This window comes from Neopsephotus bourkii, unplaced genomic scaffold, assembly GCF_033783945.1.
Source record: "Neopsephotus bourkii isolate Nb327-2 ecotype Australia unplaced genomic scaffold, CSIRO-AGI_Nbou_v1 NB_915, whole genome shotgun sequence".
NCBI lineage: Eukaryota > Metazoa > Chordata > Aves > Psittaciformes > Psittacidae > Neopsephotus > Neopsephotus bourkii.
The window spans coordinates 379,675-400,063 of NW_026901409.1; the positions used below are offsets into that span (position 1 = coordinate 379,675).

Consider the following 20,389-nt stretch of genomic DNA (forward strand, 5'->3'; position numbering starts at 1 on the left):
TGGCTGTTGTATTGTAGAGTGCTACCTTGTAACATTCCAAAGCAGGGTGGTGGTTAATGGTTTTGGACTTAAAATATTTGAAGTCTCTTTTTTTTTTTTTTTTTTTTTGGTAAGATTACCAGTGTGTTGATTCTGTCACGCTCTTTCTTTATGACAGGTTTATTTTTAACAAAGTTATGAATTAGTAAGGCTTCAGATATTTTTCAAATGAAGATATTGGATGTTTATTGGAGTAAAAAAAATCAGTGAAGAAGTTGTTAAGAAAATATGGCCAATAAACCGTTTTTTGATTCCCAGACCAAGTAAATGTTTTCTTACTAGGTTTCAGCTAAATACTGCTGTTTCAGTTCTTCTCACTTCTGCTGCTGCTTCTTACTTCATCCATTGGAATTCACAGTTGTTAGTAATGTTTGGCTGACTGTTTTGGTGATTATGTCTCTGAAGCTTGGAGAAGACGAAAAATGTTTTAAAATGTGCTGCCTTACTTCCTGGCTGTTGCTGAAGGAGCTCTTGGGCTTGGCATCTTTGACAAGAATCTCTGCATGTGTGTTTTTTCATTTCTAGGAGCCATGTGGAGTGTTCTGTATTACTTTTCCTGACCATTATTGTTAATTGCCCCGACCAGCCTCTTCTTTACATTTCATCTTTTGTGTGTTTCACAGCAAAGGAGCTTGTTGCTCTGATAAGCACTCTTTACTCTTACTAAGTAGAAAAAGGGCAGGCTTCTCCAGCAAAGTTAGTACTTGATCCAGACAGCCCAAATATCCAAAATCAAGTTTCGGTAAGCTTGTGATTGGGGCACTGATTGTTGGCCATGGGAGGAAGCAGATCTTCTATAACTGGAAGGGATTTACTGGGCCATCAGGTCCTAGCATACATGTACTTGGCTAAGGCTTAGCTACTTTGAATGTTTAGAGATTTAGCTAAACAGCATGTTAAATGCCAAGGGAGCAAATAATCTTACTTCTTTTTTTTTTGATTGTTTGCCATACTGATTATATGTAATGTGTTTAATAACTCAAAAGTAACACTGTACTGACTTAAAATGTTGCTGTTGAATACCTGTTAGTACCAGGGTGTGAGAACAGGATACAAGAAGAATGCCAGATCAGTGCTCTAGCCAACCAGTGGTAAAATATTGGGAAATTTGGTGCCAAAACTTATGACAATTTTGGGAGAAACAACTACCTACTTTCACAGATGTTCAAAGACATAATTAATTTCTTCCTGCAGTTAAGGAGATTTTTGTCAATTTAGGCTTTTTGGGTTGGTGGGGTTTTTGTTGGTTTTTGTTTGGTTGGTTTTTTTTTAAGGAGACTGCGGATAAGCATGAATTTCTTGGTACAACTGTCTGTGCGTTTACGATTAAACAGGTTCCCATTGCTGAAAGCTCAGGCTGTGACTAGTTAGCATTGTAAAGAAACATATGTCTAATTTTAAAATTAGTAGCTTATCAAATTCATAGTTGTTGCATTTTAATACTGAAATGCTTTTATTTATTGTGGAGGGGAAAAAATGTATTACAGGATTGTGTCTCAGTGTATTCCATAGATTTTAAGTCTGAATACTGAAATCCAAAATTGTAGGGAGGAAGCTTCTTTTGGTGGCTTTACAAATATTTTTAAGGGTCTGTTGTTTTCTGTGTCTGTCCCTTGATTTTATTTTATTTTCAGATTTCATAATGAAAGCAATTGCTTAATGAAGAAAATTACGGAAACTTTTTAGATGGTTCATAGTTCGTGTATTGTGAGCTTATATTCACTGCTGGTTGAAGCAATGCATCAATGTATAACTGATCTAGTCTTTGTATCCATAAAGCTGTAAATGCTGTGCACGAAGATTCAACTTTCCTTAACACTTTCTCTCTTCAGAAACTAGAACAACTCAATCAGTATCCAGATTTCAACAACTACCTGATTTTTGTTCTTACTAAGTTGAAGTCTGAAGGTAAGTTCTTGAGATACTGTTTTATTCTCCCCCACCCCCCAACCCCCATTTTTTTTTAATAATTTATTTTGTTTAGCTTGAAAGAAATAGGAAGCTGATGCCTATAGCTTGAAAGAAACAGGAAGCTGGTTGGTTGAGCTCCATCGTCAGTAGGACTCATTTATCCTCTGGAAGTCTTTGTTGAAAAAAAATCTGGTGACATAATGGTGCTTGTAGTTTCAACCTTGGAATAGTTTCTATTGTAAATGTCCTATGAAATCTTCCCAGAAATGTTGGAGCATCATACCTCTTATCAGACTGCAGTGAAATTGTGGAATAGTTTTCATGAATCATGACTATACACATTATAAAACATTCTGCTAAATTCAGTTATGATAATGATCTCCTTATTAATGAGACTGTTATATATTTTGGAGATCACATTCTAGAGTTGTCTGAAGATGATGTCTCTCAGAGTCTTCATTCTGAAGTCTTCATTTTAATAAAATACAGTTAGAAATCAGCTGGCTACTTACTGTTGTCCTGTTCTTATGGATGTTAGTCCAAACTGCATACGGCATACAGTGTAGCCTCTACTAGTTGGTAAATCCCGGCAATTCCTTAGCAGTGATCATGAAAGTATGAAGGATTTTTTCCAGTGTACTACAGGTACTTTTTGAGGTCTATGATAGTGAAAAAATCCTGTTGTCAGGATTTGGGAGGAAGGAAGAAAGAGGTGGAAGAAAGTATGATTTCATATTTAAAGGCTGAAGTATAACCCAGTGTTTCTGTATATTCTATCATAGAATAGGATACATAGGAAGTCTTCTGATCATCTATTAAGGCATTGGGGGAAATTTAAGAGAGACAGGTTTCAAGACCTGAATCAGGATGTTAAATTTTTGAGCAAGGTGCCGGTGTAGATACACCATATGCCTTACACCATTAACAGAAAAACGAAAAGCAGAATGAGTTGATTAGTGGGATCTGGAGCCTGTACAAAGGATGTGATGAGAAGTGTGTTCCACTTCCCCTCCCCACAAAAAAAGAAATTGTTTTTAATTCTGCTTTAGATGCTAATTTCCCCTTCTCCATTCTATTCGCTACTTAAGCTTAGGGTTCTACACGCTGATGTTTTTAGTGATGTGTCAGAATCTCTCTTCCAAACAGATCTCCTTAGATTATCCAGTAGTCTTTACCCATCTTAATGTTTAGACACATCAATAGTTTGAAATTGAATGAAGACTAGGAGATGTTAACTATTATAAAATGGTTCTATAAAGTTGTTTTATCTTAGGGAAAAAAAAAAGTGATCTGACAGGTTGAAGGGACAAGCAAGCATGGGACAAGTAGAAAATTAACTTCTAAGAGGAGGTGTTTGGCATTCAATCGCACTGATACTTCTCACAGGTACAACAGGTTTCTTGTGAGACTGCTGAGAAGCAGCTGTTGCTTCAGAAATGCTCTTTTTCTGCATCAGTGACAAAATAATAATTTTTTATCCAAAGAAACTGTATTTTAACACTCTATTTCTAGTTCAGGAAATTTGCACAATATTGAGAGTGCTGTAAGTTAATCCGGTGTTGGTACTTTTCATAGTATTTGCCAAGTTTAAATATCCTGTTACCTTGCTTGGGTAAGACTAATGAGAGATGATGGAAGATCTGTTGGTTGGATTTGCTTTGAATCCAGCCAATAGCCATCTGTAGTCCTTCATTATACCTGCCTAAGCAAGGTAAAGTGACCATTGGAACTGCTGTTTAATAGCTCTTTTGTGCCAGTAGGGGAAAATGTCATGGACTCATCAGGTTGATAACAGTCTTCAGTACATCTGGGAAAGTATTCCTTCCTTTCCCCTCCTGAAGAGGGTTCTTTTAGTGGCCTACAGCTTTGCCAAGTTTAATATTTTATTTTATTTTATTTTAGGGAAAAAAATAGTGTGCTTTACACCACACACCATAGCATAGATATTTATACTGTGTAAAGTTCATGCTTTTATTATGGCCATACCATCCCTGCAGAAGGAGCCATGAAAATCAGCTTCCAACACAGATGTCAGCTTATTCAATAAAATTTAAGGTGTTTTCATAGTGCATGATAAAAGGAGCTTGGTTTCATAGCAGATGGGACTAACCTTTCATTCAGATTTTGCCACTGCTGAAACCACTGCTGAGAAAACTGCTTAAGGATACGTTTAGGTGACAGCTCCTGAATGTGGAAATTCTGTAATGATTAAAATGGGTGTTAAATAGCCTCATTTTACTGCAGCAGATTTTGTACCAAATGATCTTTGGCCTTAGTTTTTTGTCTCTGTTGGCAAATAACTTTGCAAGCAAAATTTTATTTGCAAGGAAATGACTTTGCTTGCAAAGCTGACTGTTTCATTGAGGCCTGCCTTTAAGATACTTAGGTAAATCTTACGTATAGGAAACATGCATTGGGTTAGTACCAGACATACTGCTACTTTTCAGTTGCAAAAAGTGTTTTAAGTTCTTTTTCTCACCAGTGTTAGCTGATCAGGCTTCTGTGCTTGTGACTTCTTGGTTCTAGGTCTATTGTGGTACTACTGCGTATATGTAGTGGGTTTGTTGGTTTTGTTCTTAAATTCCATGGGCTCTATTCATCAGTCCAAGCTTGTTCAGCTTTGGTCTTCCTGGAAGCACATATTGCCCTGCTACCATTTGATAAGTGAAAATGTATGGCCTGGCTTGCAGCTTTGGTATACGTATGCCTTACCTTTAAGCACTTTCTTTTTCCTTTTTCTTTTAACTAGTACACATTTTTAAAGATAGCATTGTGAATCTGGACAAACCCTAATGTTACAAATATCACAGAATATAAAAAAAGTTGAGGAAATGGCATTCAGTCCTGGAAGTCAGACAATAGGCAGGCTGGTGGAGTAAAATACAATCCCAAACATTAAAGATTTTGGTGTAAGTCTGCAGAATGTACTTCTTGTAAGTCTGTAGAATATACTTCTTGGAAGCATGATGTTCAGATCTTCCTTGGGTGAGGTGGAGTCCAGATTAACTAAAATGTATCTGAATGAAGAAAGCTTGGGTTTACTAAATTATCTGCAACTGAAAATACTACTCAGATGCTCTGTTAGTATAGCTATTCTTGGTTTCACAGGTGTAAAACCTCTCAGGTAATGTAGTGGCACTGCCCTGCCTTAGTGTTGTGCCTTTTTGCTGTTGTTTTGGGGTTTTTTTGGTTTCTTTTTTGGTTTGGGCTTTTTGTTTTGTTTTTCCCCTGGTGTCCCATGAGCTAAGCTCAGAATCCTGTAGGCTCCTGTATTCTGTTAATGAGCTGTTTTCTGGAGTGTGTGCATGTTGCTGCTTCTCAGATAACTTTCTTTTATGTGTGCCTGATTGATATAATCCAGTGCTTCAAGGAAATATCAGCTTTGCCTCTGTTGCTGCTTGCTTACCCGCAGCTTCCCTTCTTTGTTCCAAACGATGCGTCTGAATCTTCCTTGTCCCCATTTTTGCTTCTGTAGTCCAAGTCTATTCCCTTGAAGGAAAAGATGAGAAAGTGCTGTCTTAATTTCAGCTTGCTTGCTGTCTTGCCAAGGCCAGTTCTAGCCTCTAGTTAAGGTAATTGATGCAGTTGTCCAAGACATCTGAAGCCTGAGGCAGGTCAGAGGAAGGACATCTAAGTGTCATAATACCAGACAATTCATGTTGTAAGCAGAAATTTGGAGTTTGTTTCAGGCCTTGTTGCTCATAATGATGTACTTCCCAAAGCTGTGCATCAAAACCTTGGTTTGTTTATACCTTCTGCAAGTGACTGATCATGATACGCCGCAACCCCCCAGACTAAAATAGACTGACCAAAAAAAGCATCTTTCTTAAATCATCTGTCTTGTCCTTTTGTAGGACAACTTTGTCAATTCCCTGGTGTTTTCTTATTGTTTGTAACCTGGAATTACATTATTATACTGTACCTCACACAGCATTCTGAATTTTGTGAAGGAGAGGTGCATCTGGCTTCCACTGAGTTATCAAAAGATGTCCATTGCTATTCACCAGGAACACTCTAATCTTCATAAATTCAGTTTGTTGGTTAGGGAGCATTGGGTATGATGACTGTCACAATCCTGCTGTAATATTTTGTTGATGCAAGGTTGTATGAGCATACTGTGTCATGAGGGGTCCTACTTGCATGAGCAAAGTCTACTGCATTACCTTTTGGTAACACTTCTCTGCAAGAAGAAACTAAATTGAGACTTTGTAATTGCTGCAGACCATTCCTGCTATGTTTCTGTATGTATCCATTCTTTGTTATCTTCACACCTCAGTGCAAACTCGGAAGTGGTCTTTATATGTCAAGACTTAATGTGGCATTCTGCTTGGCATAATAAGCCTTCATGTTGGTGGATGTTTTCTATGAAAAAATTTGCAAGAACAGAAGTGGTGTTAAAGCTGACCACTTCTGAGGTAGGGTTTGGCATACCTAATGAATCTGTGTGGTGGAAAAAGAATGGAACTACTGATATAATATCTATTCTAGTTAAGATTCACTCTCATCCTTATTCCCAAAATGCACATTTCCATTCTCAGACCTACCTTTTATCCTTCTTAGACAACAGAGGACATGGTTAGCTTGTGCATTGTTTCTGCTCCCGGGGGGATGGGGGGGAGAATTGAAAGAATTCCACCTGCTGACCCACTGCACCAGCTACTAAGAAGGAGGAAAATGACTGCTACTGCTGAACACAGGACCCTATCCACACCTTATTCCATACCATTCACATCATGTTCAGGTCTCACATTTTTCAATATACTCGTCTTATATATATATATTTTTTTTTTTAATATATCCACCCACATATATATATATGTACATCCACCCACACACAAAGAGAGAGGTGTCATTCCTTAGTGCATGGACCAATCTCTGTAAAGCTGCTGAGTTCATCCGATCCGTTATGTTGGGCTTCATCTCTTGTAACAGTTTTTCAGAGCAGGAGAGACAGTGTGCACTGTTGGACTGTTGCCTGTTGATGACACCACAGAACTTGTCTGGTCACTGCTGAGCTTGTCTGGTTTCATCAAAGTTCATTCTTTGTTGGGATGATGGTCGGAGGGAAGTCAGGGCCAGCCACTGGTGACCTGAAGGCATCTAGTTGCTGGGCTGTAAAAGTGCTACATAGCAGGCAACAGCATACAGTTGAGTTCATTGGCTGTTTTCCCCTAAAATCAAAACCCCTTGACATACGCATCGGGCTTCCCCATCTTCCCGCATCACCCACCACCTATATCCAGGTCCCTGAGTGGGTTTGCCTTTACCTGAAGCAGGAATAACCCAGATTGCCTTCCCCAGCAAATTCTTTATGTGCACCACAGGAGCTTTGTCCCCTTCTACAGTATGTAAAATTTCTGACTGGACTGGGCCAGCCCTGTTGGCAGATCCTCTGGTGCTGACCAACCAGGTGGCCTTTGCTAAGTGTGTATCCCAATGTTTGAAAGTCCCACCACACGTTGCTCTCAGTGTAGTTTTTAACAGCCCATTGTACCGTTCGATTTTCCCAGAGGCTGGTGTATGGCAGGGGATGTGTTATACCCACTCAATGCCATGCTCTTTGGCCCCAGTGTCTATAAGATTGTTCCAGAAATGAGTCCCGTTGTCTGACTCAATTTGCTCTGGGGTGCTATGTTGCCACAAAATCTGTTTCTCAAGGCCCAGGATAGTGTTCCGGGCAGTGGTGTGGGGCACAGGTTTCCAGCCATCCAGTGGTTGCTTCCACCATGGTAAGCACATGGCACTTGCCTTGGCGGGTTGGTGGGAGTGTGATATAATCAATCTGCCAGGCCTCCCTATATTCGTACTTCAGCCATTGTCCTCCATACCAGAGAGGCTTTAACTGCTTGACTTCCTTAATTGCAGCACATGTTTCACACTCATGAATAACCTGGGCAATAGTGTCCATTGTTAAGTCCACCCCTCGATCACAACCACATCTGTATGTTGCATCTCTGCCCTGATGGCCTGAACTGTCATAGGCCCACCAGGCCAAAAATAATTCACCCTGATGTTGCCAATCTAAGTCCATCTGAGCCCCTACAATCTTAGCAGCTTTATCCACTTGTTGGTTGTTCTGATGTTTCTCAGTGGCCCAACTCTTGGGTACATGGGCATCTACATGGCATACTTTCATCACCAGGTTCTGCACCTGGGCAGTGATATCTTGCCACAGTGCAGCAGCCCAGACGGGTTTCCCTCTGCATTGCCAGATGCTCTGCTTCCACTGCTGCAACCACCCCCACAGGGCATTTGCCGCCATCCATGAGTCAGCATAAAGTACTGGCCACTTTTCTCGTTCAGCAGTGTCCATGGCCAGCTGGATATCTTTCACCTTGGCAAACTGACTCGATTCACCCGTTCCTTCAGCAGTTTCTGCAACTTGTCGTTGAGGACTCCGTACAGCTGCCTTCCATCTCTGATGCTTTCCCACAATAAGGCAGGACCCATCAGTAAATAAGGCATATTGCTTTTCACTTTCTGACAGTTTGTTATATGATGGGGCCTCTTCACCACACATCACCTCCTCCTCTGGTGACATTCCAAAATCTGTGCCCTCTGGCCCATCCATGGTGACTTCTGGAATTCCTGCATGACTGGGATTTCCTATTTGAGCTCATTGTGCAATTACTGCAGCCCAGTTACTCCATGTATCATTGGTTGCATGATGTGTAGAGGAGACCCTGCCTTTGAACATCCAGCCTGGCACGGGCAATGCGGGTGCCAGGAGGAGCTGTGCTTCAGGGCCAGTCACTTCTGAAGCAGCTCAAACTCCTTCATAGGCTGCCAGTATCTTTTTCAGTTGGGGTATAGCTGGCCTTAGATCCCCTGTATCCCCGACTCCAACATCCAAGGGGTTGACCTCGAGTCTCCCCTGGAGCTTTCTTCCAGAGGCTCCAAGTAAGACCATTCTCTGTGGTGCAGAGCACTTTTTTAGGGTTCTTTTTCTTTTTTAATGCCTGGGTTTTTTTTTTTAAATGCCTGAGTATCAGATTCTGTGCTGCAGCTCAAGCTCAAACGATTGTTATTTGTTTAGCGCTTGTTCTCTGTGATTTCTGCTTGTCATGTCTCACTATGGTGATAATTGGTTTTGATTTTTGTTTTTAATCTTTCTCTTGCTCTATGAATTCTTTTTCATTTGTCAAAGATGTGACTTTTACTATGAATCAGTCCGATGGAATCTTTGTTGTAGGTCTGTGGGAAAAAACACTTGCTATGAGGAGAAGTCTTTCTTGGCTAAAGCAATGGATTTAAGATGCTTCATGCTGCTATTTATGAAGAAAAAAAATGGTGCTGAAGTTTCACCTTAATGCAACGTTGATTTTTATCTAAACCAGCTGGCTAATCTGCCTATTTCTGACACAGGAGAGACATAATAGTATCTGCTTGGTTAAATGGAAGTTGTTGCCTTGTTCCTTTTGTAATTGTAACCAAGCATTCTAAAGGATTAATGTTTTTCCTTAATGCACTGTTTAATGTTTTCATGCTGGAGCTTGTACAAATTCTCTCTAATGTGCCATATTCTAATCAGCCTTTGGTTGGCACTCTGACTTCTTTCACCCCAAGAAGATATTCCTGGCTGATACAAAAGGAGTAACTAGTGTATTCTCTTAACTGTGGCTGCTGACAATGGTTTATTGTGGCTTGCAAGGGTTTTAAAGTCAGACTTCTTTTGCTTCCTTACTCTCCAGGCACAACTTTGAATCTTAATAATCATTTATGGAGGACTGGATTCTTCCAAGATGTATATACCTGTCAATGGATTCTAATTATGTAAAGCATTCAGAGTTTGACATAACTATACTGGTGTAAGAGTTTATGCAGAGATTTTACTTTAAATTGGGAGAGTGCTTCAGGCAAACCTGAGACTGACTGATCAGGAGTTCAAGTAAGAACTTCTTTCTTTAGGTCATTTTCCACATGGTCTTTATTAGTGGTATCTTCAAAAGTTGAAGCAAAGTTTAAAAATTACTTGATTTGATTTGCCAAGTAATAGTAGACTAGCACTTGTCTCATCTCACTACTAAATTCTGTAGTTGAGAAGTTTGTCCACTCATCCAGTCTTTAATATTTTTATTTAAAACAATAACCCTTTTCTTCCCTCCTTCTCCACTCTCCCAGAAAAATTGTTGGCCCTTGAAATGCAGAGCTGTGCAAGTGAAATGGTTTTTTGGTTTTATATTGTTTAGTATTTTGTGGGTATTTTGATTTGGAGAACTCGCCAGGAAAGTTTCAGTTGACAAGCAGGTATTCCTTATTGCTGCACCAGGAGACAAGGGGGATAGCTCCACCTAGCATGTGTCCCTGTATTGCTAAACAAGCCGTCCTTATATAGTCACTGTGCATCCATGTTCATTAAGTACATACATGCATATTCATGTGGCTGCATATGAATTACATCATTTTTCCAGAAAGTTTCCCCACATGTGTACAAAAATGTGGTGGTGGTCGCTGAGAGTCATTTACTTCTTCCAACAGTCTTCATCACTTTTGGTTGCCTTTGAAGCACGCACAATAGATAATATTTATACCAGCTTAATTGGCTCGGTAACACTTCAGACATAGCAATCAGCCTGTCCTTCTTCTTATCAGTTAGTTTAGCTGCAGCCTATCCTGGACAGTTCCAGATACTCCCTATCTACACATCCTGGTTTCCTATCCTGTTTTTCTTACGCTTATTTTTGTACTAAGGTCATAAGGACCTAAAACTATGCCAACTACAGCGATTTATATTATACAAGAATTCTCATGTTCTCTAGCTGCACGCTACTATTTTTTTTTCTGTGAAACATGTACCTCAGTTATTTTCCATTGCTACTGCTACAAAGCTATCAAACTTAACGCTACCCAAAACTGATTCTACTTACTTACAAAGGTTTATATTTCATTTTGTGATTTTTGTGCCTTCTTGTCTCAAATCCTCCTTTTTCTGTCCTTTTTGCAAATTCTTTTGCAACATTTTATGTATTAGCATTACAATTTAGAATCTTTTTGCAATAGTTTCCTGTTTCTGCTTGATGCTTGATTTCATTCCTTTTCCAATCTTCATAATTTATCATAGATCGTTTACAACACCAGAAGGAACATTGTATCATACCACAAGTAATCAATATTGAAACAATATTTCTGCAACCAGTTGCCTCAACCAGGAGAGATTAGGTAACCATGAAGTTAACTTTTTCCGTATTTCTTCAAAACACCAAGAGGTATCATCCTTGGTCATTTCATGAAATATTTCTTTTTGTTTCCAAGTTCCTCCATATCTGTTTCAATTTTGCCACTTTGTTCTATATAGGAACAGCAGCTCTCATTGATTATGGAACAAACTCCTCCTTGTGAAGCCAGTAACACGTCTAGAGCCGTTCGGTTTTGTAATACCAGTTTAGATAGGCTAGTTGTCTCTTTTTGTTCTGATTAGATTATATCAATAGTTTTACTTTCTGTTTCCTCTGTGATTGCTGAGCTATTTACAATTGCCTTCTCTAATTCACTTACTGCCAAAGATGGAATTAGCCATCTCACAAAACTAAGAAATGCGGTGTTCCGTTCAGTAATAGGGTTAAACCCTCGCTTGGTCCATTTAACAAAACTTCTAACCCAGGTGCCAGAAAGATATATGTCAATAATAGTAAGATCGGGTACCACAGCACCTAAAGTGCATGCCCCCTTCCAAGTGGGGGGTAGAGTCTCATAAGAATTTTCACTACATAACCAATACCATCCTTTCCCTTCAGGAACGGGTCACCACTGAGCTACGATACCAGCTGTATTAATCGTGTGATTGCAATTTGAATAGTTACCTACACCTGTGGCATTTAAACAAACATAATCTCCTACTCTGGTTCCTGGTGTAATACACCTTTGTACACAGGTATAATACACCTTTGTACACAGGTATATTTTCTACTTGGATTAGGATTAACTATCCCAAGTTTTAACTTTTCCCTTGGACATAGATTACTAGTGTTCACTCACAAATTTGTCCGTGAGATAGTGCACGGAATTGGAACGCCAATTAATGGAAAGTCCTGATTGCTTCCTGATTTAGGCAACTGTGCACAAACCCAACAATCACTACAATAAAAAACTTTAGTAACGCTGTGCATAAATTTCAGGTATAAATTTTGGTCCCAAGCTTGTATGCTGATTATCATAAAGTCCAAATTATAACCAACACAATTTCATACATAAGGGTCCTTTAGGTTCAATCAATCAATTTCTAATTTTTTTTGCTAATTTCTTGTAACAATTTAAAGTGTGAGAAGAAATTGCCGCTGGTACTCCAAAATGAGATATTATCTCGTTTAATAATGTTTTAATTACTTGTCTTGCATTATTCATTCTACAAGGGAATGCTTCTGGCCACCCTGAAAAAGTATCCGTTAACGCCAACAAATATCGATAGCCTCCTTTTCTTGGTAATTCAGAAAAATCTATTTGCCACTGCTGTCCTGGATAACTTCCTCTCCCAGTTGTCCCAGTTTGATTTCTATTTTCAGTTTTAGGATTATTCTTAAGACAGAGCTGACATTGTTTTGCCACTAGTTGAACTAGTTGAACTATGATGTATAGATTCCTTCCTACAATTTGTTTGTCTAAATGTTCATAGAGAGAGTTGCTACCCCAGTGAGTTTTATCATGTTCCTCCTGAACTACCTTCCAGAGTTGATTATAGGGAATTACAATTTGCCCATCAGGTATCTGAATGCAATCCTATTTGTTTTCCTGTCCTTTCAGATCTTCAATCAACTTTCTGTCCTCTTTTGAATATCTAGGTTAAGATTTCTCAATTGTTAGTTTGCCATCAGGGATTAAGGACATGATTTTAGATTGTTCAGCTGCTTGTTTGGTTTCAAAATCGGCCAAGTTATTTCCAGTTTCCTGATCAGAGTCAACTTGTTGATGCCCTCTACAATACATAATGGCTACTTCCTCACGTAGCTGAACAGCTTCCAGTAGATGTAGAATTTCTGTAGCATGTTTAATCTGTTTCCCTTGTGTGTTCAGAAGTCCTCGTTCTTTCCAGATTACACCATGTGTATGGACCACACCAAATGCGTGTTTAGAATCAGTCCGAATACTTATCCTTTTATCTTTAGCCAATTCCAGGGCTCTCGTTAAGGCTATTGTTTCTGCCTTTTGGGCAGAGGTGTTTGCAGGTAAAGGTTTATCTTCTGCTACCTGTGAAGTGGTGGTAACGGCATAACCTGCCTTCCATTCACCATTTTTCATGAAACTACTACCATCAGTAAACCAAAAACCAACATGTTCCAGAGGGTTTTCTTTCAAGTCTGGTAGGCTTGAATATACAGTCTCTATAGTGGCCAAGCAGTCATGTGTTGGTAGTTCTGTTGATTGTTCCTGCAAAACGGATACTGGATCCACAACATTAGTGACCACAATTTCTGTGTCATTGTGTTCCACAGGAGTAGCCTGGTATTTAAAAAAAACTTGAAGGAGATAACTGGTGGGCTCCATTCTGTTTCAGGACTGCTGATACAACCTGGGACACTAGTACAGTGATCTTTTGTCCCAGTGTGAGTTTGCAAGCCTCTTCAATATCATGAGAACTGTCACCACAGCCGTTAGGCATCCTGGCCATCCTTTGCTCACTTCATGCAGCTGTTCTGAAAAATATGCCACTGCTCTTTTATAGGGTCCTAATTTCTGAGCAAGGATCCCCAAAGCTATTCCCTGTTCTTCACAGGAATATAGCCAGAGGGGTTTAGTCACGTCCAGAAGCACAGAGCTGAAGCTCTCCTTAGCTCTGTTTTTAAATTTCTAAAAGCCTCCTCTGCTGAATCAGTCCATTCTAAAGAGGGAGAGTTTCCTTTTCACAGTTCATATAGTGGTCTTACCAGAACACCATAATCATGGATCCAAAGTCTGCACCATCTGGTCATTCCTGGGAACGTCCGGAGTTCCTTGACAGTTGACAGTTGTGGAGTTTGACAAATGGCTTCTTTTCTAGTAGTTCCAAGTTCTCTCTGTCCTGTTATTTCATATCCCAGGTAGGAAACTCGGGTTTGTATTAGTTGACCTTATTGTTTGGATACCCAATAACTATTCAGTCCCAGAAAATTTAATAATCCCACCGTCCACTAGACACATTCTGCTTTTGTTTTGTAGCAATTAATAAGTCATCCACACATTGTAACAGAGTCCCCATCTGAGTGGGTGGCTTCCATGATTCTAGTTCCCGTGCTGATTTCCAAAAATCGTTGGACTGTTTTTAAACCCTTGAGGTAATACCATCCAAATTAATTGAGCTTTCCTTCCTGTGTCAGAATCTTCCCCTTCAGAAGCAAATAAATTTTGGCTTTCTTTGGCCAATGGTAAGAAAGAGATAACATCCTTTAAATCCAGGACAGCAGACCATTTCTGATTTAATTTTAGTTTGGTCAATAAAGTATATGGATTACCCACTACAGGGTGGATGTCCTCTACTATTTTATTTATTGCCCTTTAGTCTTGAATTAACCTATAGGTTTTCCCATCTGCTTTCTTTACTGGTAAAATGGGGTGTTATATTCCAGTGCACATTCCACTAATGAATCATATTTTAGAAGCCTATCAATTGTTTCTTTAATTCACTTTCTATCTTTTATCCTTAAAGGCATCAATTTAAAACATACAGCATATCTAAAGTTACAGAATTGTTTCAAATACTTATGCATAGGGTGGCTTCCAGGTTCATAACATTAGAATTCTAGGTAACGGACATGTTTGTTTGCAAATCAATACACTTACAGTAACAGAAAATGAAAGAATAATGCTTCCTCAGGTGATTAAAGTATGAACATAAAAACAAGATTAAAAAGTGTATTATGGCAGTCAATTTTGGCACTCAAAATCACAGAATCATAGAATAGCTAGGGTTGGAAAGGACCTTAAGATCATCTAGTTCCAACCCCCTGCCATGGGCAGGGACACCTCACACTAAACCATCTCACCCAAGGCTTCATCCAACCTGGTCTTGAACATTGCCAAGGGTGGAGCATTCACAGCCTCCCTGGGCAGCCTGTTCCAGTGCCTCACCACCCTAACAGGAAAGAATTTCCTCCTTATATCCAATCTAAACTTCCCCTGTTCAAGTTTTAACCCATTACCCCTTGTCCTGTCACTACAGTCCCTAATGAAAAGTCCATCCCCAGCATCCCTATAGGCCCACTTCAGATAGTGGAAGGCTGCTATGAGGTCTCCATGCAGCCTTCTCTTCTCCAGGCTGAACAGCCCCAACTTTCTCAGCCTGTCTTCATCTGGGAGGTGCTCCAGCCCCCTGATCATCCTCATGGCCCTCCTCCGGATTTGTTCCAACAGCTCCATGTCTTTTTTATGTTGAGGACACCAGAACTGCACACAATACTCCAAGTGAGGTCCCACGAGAGCAGAATAAAGGGGCAGGATCACCTCCTTCAACCTGCTGGTCACGCTGCTTTTGATGCAGCCCAGGATACGGTTGGCTTTCTGGCCTGCAAGCACACACTGCAGCTGGCTCATGTTCATTTTCTCATCGACCAGCACCCCCGAGTCCTTCTCTGCGGGGCTGCTCTGCGTCTCTTCTCTGCCCAACCTGTAGCTGTGCCTGGGATTGCTCTGACCCAGGTGTAGGACCTTGCACTTGTCATGGTTAAACTTCATGAGGTTAGCATCAGCCCACCTCACAGGCGTGTCGAGGTCCCTCTGAATGGTATTTCAGCGTATCAACCGAACCACACAGCTTGGTGTCACTGGCGAGCTTGCTGAGGGTGTACTCAATCCCACTGTCCATCAGTTGATAAAAAAAATAGTTTTTTATCATTATCAGTTTTTATCATTTTTTATCAGTTGATAAAAAAATAGTTTTAATTTCTTGTCAGCCAAACAAGCCCCACTCTTCTGAAAAGTGCTGCTTCTGTTCTAACTAGCACAGATCATAATAGAAAGTGTCTTTGATTTCCATTAGTGAGGTATCGTGGGTGTACTGTGAGGCTTGGTGTTGTGATCCAGTAGCTTTAGTTTGAAATCCAGTAACTTTAGTTTGAAAATGTATTTGAAAGTTTTATCTCCTACTTTGCTTATCCTTATTTCTGTTGGGATGTTAACAGTTTTGAAGGCCTTTGAAGGCCTGAAACAGATCCATGTGTAAGCTAATTTTTGGCACAAAAGAACTTTGAATATCCTTATTTCTTGCTAAAATAAGAGCTTCATACAAAAAAAACCCCAAATCCTACAAAAACAGAAAAAAACAAAACAACAAACCAACCCTCACCAGAACAGAAAAACACAGAAAAACAAACAAAAACAAACAAAAAACCCCAAACCAACCAAAAAGAAAAAAAAAAAGAAACCAAACAAATAGCTAAAATGCTAAGTAAATTTTGCTTTCTGTGCTTAGGGTTATTGTAAATGCTAAGTTTACATTTTCTTATACTATAAACTAATCTTTTGACTGTAAAACATCCAGATCTCATTGTCAACGTATTTCAGAATACCAAGTTACTCCAGTCTGCTCAAGTAGAAATGAAAAATCTAGGCTGTTCTTTTTCTGCTCCTCCTGTCCCAATAAGATGGAGAAATTTGCAGGCAAAAAATGCTCAGTGAAGAGAACTCAAACTTTGCTTAAATTCTTACTTAGTTCAGGTGAATTCTGAATGGTTCACATTGCATAACACCTAACATAGTTTGAAGACTTCTATTCTTCACCTAATTATTACATTAATAAATCGATATAACAGCTGGTGTCTGAAGGGATTACAATACCTTATTTTGTAGAAAAAGTGAATACTGTGTTTCTGTGGGACTACAGGGTGGAGGATTTACTGTCCCTACGTCATTTCTGTATATTACTATGGTGAAAACCAGATTTGTCATAAATTTCCTTCAGTATCAGTGTTGGAAGTCAAGTCAGTATAATCAGAATGTCTGAATGTCTTTAACCAATTTCTTTCATGAGTCTCCTAGATCCTGTAACTTCAGATCTATTCCTTGCCTATATCTGTATATGAAACTTCCTGATAAAAATGTAGATTTTGAAATACAGATATTCTAATTTTAAATAAATAGAAGTAGTGAACTCTGAACCTGAAAAGCTTTGCCATGTGAATTGATGGGTGCAGCTGGAGGGTAAGATAAGGAAATGAACATTCGTATCTCTGTATAAGCTTTGTTCTTGTTGTATTGCTGTGGAAATCTGCTTTATTCCTATGATCTGATTGAAAGTTGACTGTAACTGTTGTCTGTTGCAGATGAGCCGACACGATCCTTGAGTGGTCTCATCTTGAAGAATAATGTAAAAGCACATTTTCACAACTTTCCCAATGGGGTAACTGATTTCATTAAAAGTGAATGTCTGAACAACATTGGTGATTCCTCCCCCTTAATTAGAGCTACTGTAGGTAAGTTTGCTCTTATTGCTGTCTTCTGCATACTGAAAATGTTACTGATATGGGTGAGAGCTGCACTGGTGACATAAAGAGTTATTAAACTCCTGAAACTCTTTGTTCCTGATAATTGTCACAAATTTACCGTGTTTAAATGCCGATATTCATCTTCAGTGTGAATGTACAAAAGTTACACTTTATTTTACTTCCTATTCTCTCAGAAATTATTTAGAAATTCAGTTCATACATCTTGAAATGTAACTGAAAATAAGTTTATTTGAATCTGTGAAAATCGAGCTTGCTCCCAGTTTCTATACCTAAAACCAGGAACAAGGTAAAGGTCTGACTTCAGGACTCTTTTGGTACTCTGCTTGCATCAGTGAAGCACTTCTTTTTGCTGATTTGCTGTGCCCTGCCCCCTGTATGCGCACACACACACATCTCTGCAGGGAATCATCATACGATGCATAACATTCACGTAACAAGTTTCAGTTTTTAAATATGTTCTGTCAGAAAAACAGTAGATCAGGTGTGATGTACAGTAATCATAGAATGGTTTGGGTTGTTTGTTTTCAAGCACTTGTTCTTTGATTTCTCCTAGTACAAAATGTCTGTGGATTAGTACCTCAATTACTGCTTAGCTTTGAGTGATCCTTGCAGGGATTATTCAAGCACATATGAGCTCTGAAGACGGCTAGCAACTGATGAACTGTATGCTTGTGTAACAGTTGCTATTTAGCACATGCTTTCACCCTGACCCTTTGCAAAGATGGAAGCAAGCTGATTAATCCCAGAAATCACCTCGCTGAGGAGAATGAGCATGGCAATAGTTTATTTTAGAACCGTGACTGGAGCCCAAATGGTAACAACATGTTTTTGTATCCTTACTTAGCTTTTCCCCATTTTAGTCCTCAAATGAGTAATAGTGTGGAAGTTCTCTGTGCTATACAGTACAGGTTTTTAAACTCCATGTGCTAATGTTGAAATACAGGTTCAAGTTCAAAAAAGATGGCTGCATCTGTTAAGGACCCACAAACTTACCAGGAAATAAATGCATCTCTTTAGGCAGTGTCTGTAACTGGTCTTAAAACCACCTAGGGATTCTAGTCTATAGTGTAGTGTAGCTTGTGCTTAAAAGCAAACAGGGAAATATTTTGAGTGTTTAAGAGTAGTAGCAGGTCTGGAAAGCTTTATTGCAGAAGGAAAGTGAAAGCTAATGATTGCCCTGTGAGGAATAATATTGTTAAGTCCAGCTTTTCAGAAAAGGAGTTCAGAAAGCAGCTTGAGGAGCTACAGATGCAAAACACCACACCAAAAAAAAACAGTGTCTCACTGTCCTGTTACTGGCATGAAAGTGCTTGAAGCATAGCTGCTTGTTCTTTATGTTCTACTTTTTTAATTATAGATTGATGCTGTAAACTGAGGTTGCATGTAACTGAAAGTGACATAAAAGATACTGTCAGGACAATTATGTTTTTAGCAATTTCTGACATCCCTCTGAAGTTTTGTTCTCTCATATGTTTACTGTTCAATTAGCCCAACGGGTATATTCATTAGATTTCACATTTGTCAAATGAAGTATCCACAGATTCTGTAATACTGTTTTGAAGTTCATAAAAACCAAAGACCACCTTTATAAAGATTTCAGATTTCTAACCCTGCAGCTTAGTATGTTGGTCAGAAGAATGGGCCTGTTTTAACTGTCAGCTCTGACCCAAACCTGTCAAAGAGCTGCAAGCTATCAAATTGATAATTTTTTTACGTTGATTATTCTTCTGATATCCATGTTTCTGTGCCTGAAGTTTCGCAGAGGAAGCCACAAACGCTAATCTCTGGTGTCATCTGTTCTCTGCTGGCCAAATAAAGCTGCAGGTGGGTGGGAAAAATTTCACATTTGAAAGACGATGAAGGCTATTAAAAGTCCATGAAGACTCATTTTAACATGAGCATAAGCACTTAAAACTTAATTTTGTGTGGCTGTTTCCTCATTGTTTTTAAAACCTTTTGCAAAGCTTCAAATGCCAAAGCTGTTGCCTCTCTTAAGTTCCTGATACTACTTTTTATTTTTTTTTTTGTCCCCACCAAAGTGCCTCTGTGATTACAATAACACTAGCGCAGTGTTAAATGGCTTCTCCACAGACCTGTAAAGAAAGTTCACAATGACACATTGTCAGGTTTAGTAGCACAAGGCTTCAATGGTCACCTAGCCCCTGGCCCTTGGCAGCAACCCCCAGTGAACATAGTGCAGTCAGCCCCCACATGGAGCCCGCCTGTAACAGTGCAGTCAGCCCCACATGGAACCTGCCTATAGTTTTATCAGTGTGCTTTACGCACCTGTGGACAGAGGGCACACCTTTCTAAGAATCCTGACTGATAAATAGATTTGAGATCTCTTGAGTTCAGACAAAGCACGAACAAGGCACGATAACGGTAACCTAAGCTTGTATCGTTTTATTAGTTACACTCCTGAGGGTAATTATCTAACGTACCGAGAAGAAGAGGGAAGAAGAGAGAGAGAGGGGAAGAGAAAAAGCGATTAAAAGTAAAAATAGTCACAACCTGGATCCCACAGCATCCTGTGGGTCTGTTGACAGTCCTCAGCAATCGGCAGTGGGTGCACACACGGTTTCATCAGTGACACTCTTTTATAGTTGCAACTTTGCTGAGTCATTCCACGTGAGCCATCTTATGCCAATCACTTTCTCGGTGATGTCAGTCAGCGTTGCTGGGCATGGCCGGGACCTTAACACCCCTGACCCTGCTGCTGCTCGCTGGGTGCTTGCAGTGGGTGCTGCCCACAGGAATCAACATTCGTGGCACGGGAACAGGAGCAGGAGGAATATGAGGCAGGGGGAAAGAGGGCATTAGTGGCTGACATTGAGATGTGGTTAGCCCCCTAATACAGGGTCTGTGCGACCGCGAGAGTCCTTGTTTGGTTGGCCCTTTTGAACAGAAGGTGAAACTTAAGATTTTCTGAGACATCACGAAAGACGGCAGAGCCAAGTCCCACACATGTATCTGGACTGCATACACCTCTTCTGCAGGGGGCAGTGGCCTCAAGTTGCTTCTTGCCTATG

General features: G+C 39.8%; 1 protein-coding gene across 2 annotated transcripts in view; it reads left to right on the forward strand.

The window, feature by feature from the left end:
* The window catches only part of LOC133214646 (transportin-1-like), a 29,504-nt gene extending 12,085 nt beyond the window's left edge, over positions 1-17,419 (forward strand). For both annotated transcript variants that reach the window (XM_061357740.1, XM_061357741.1), the window contains 2 exons: positions 1,872-1,947; positions 17,178-17,419. In XM_061357740.1, coding sequence (XP_061213724.1) covers positions 1,872-1,947; positions 17,178-17,404 — 303 coding nt within the window. In that variant the 3' untranslated portion in view covers positions 17,405-17,419. The remainder of the gene's footprint in view (positions 1-1,871; positions 1,948-17,177) is intronic.
* The last annotated feature ends 2,970 nt before the right edge of the window (positions 17,420-20,389 follow it).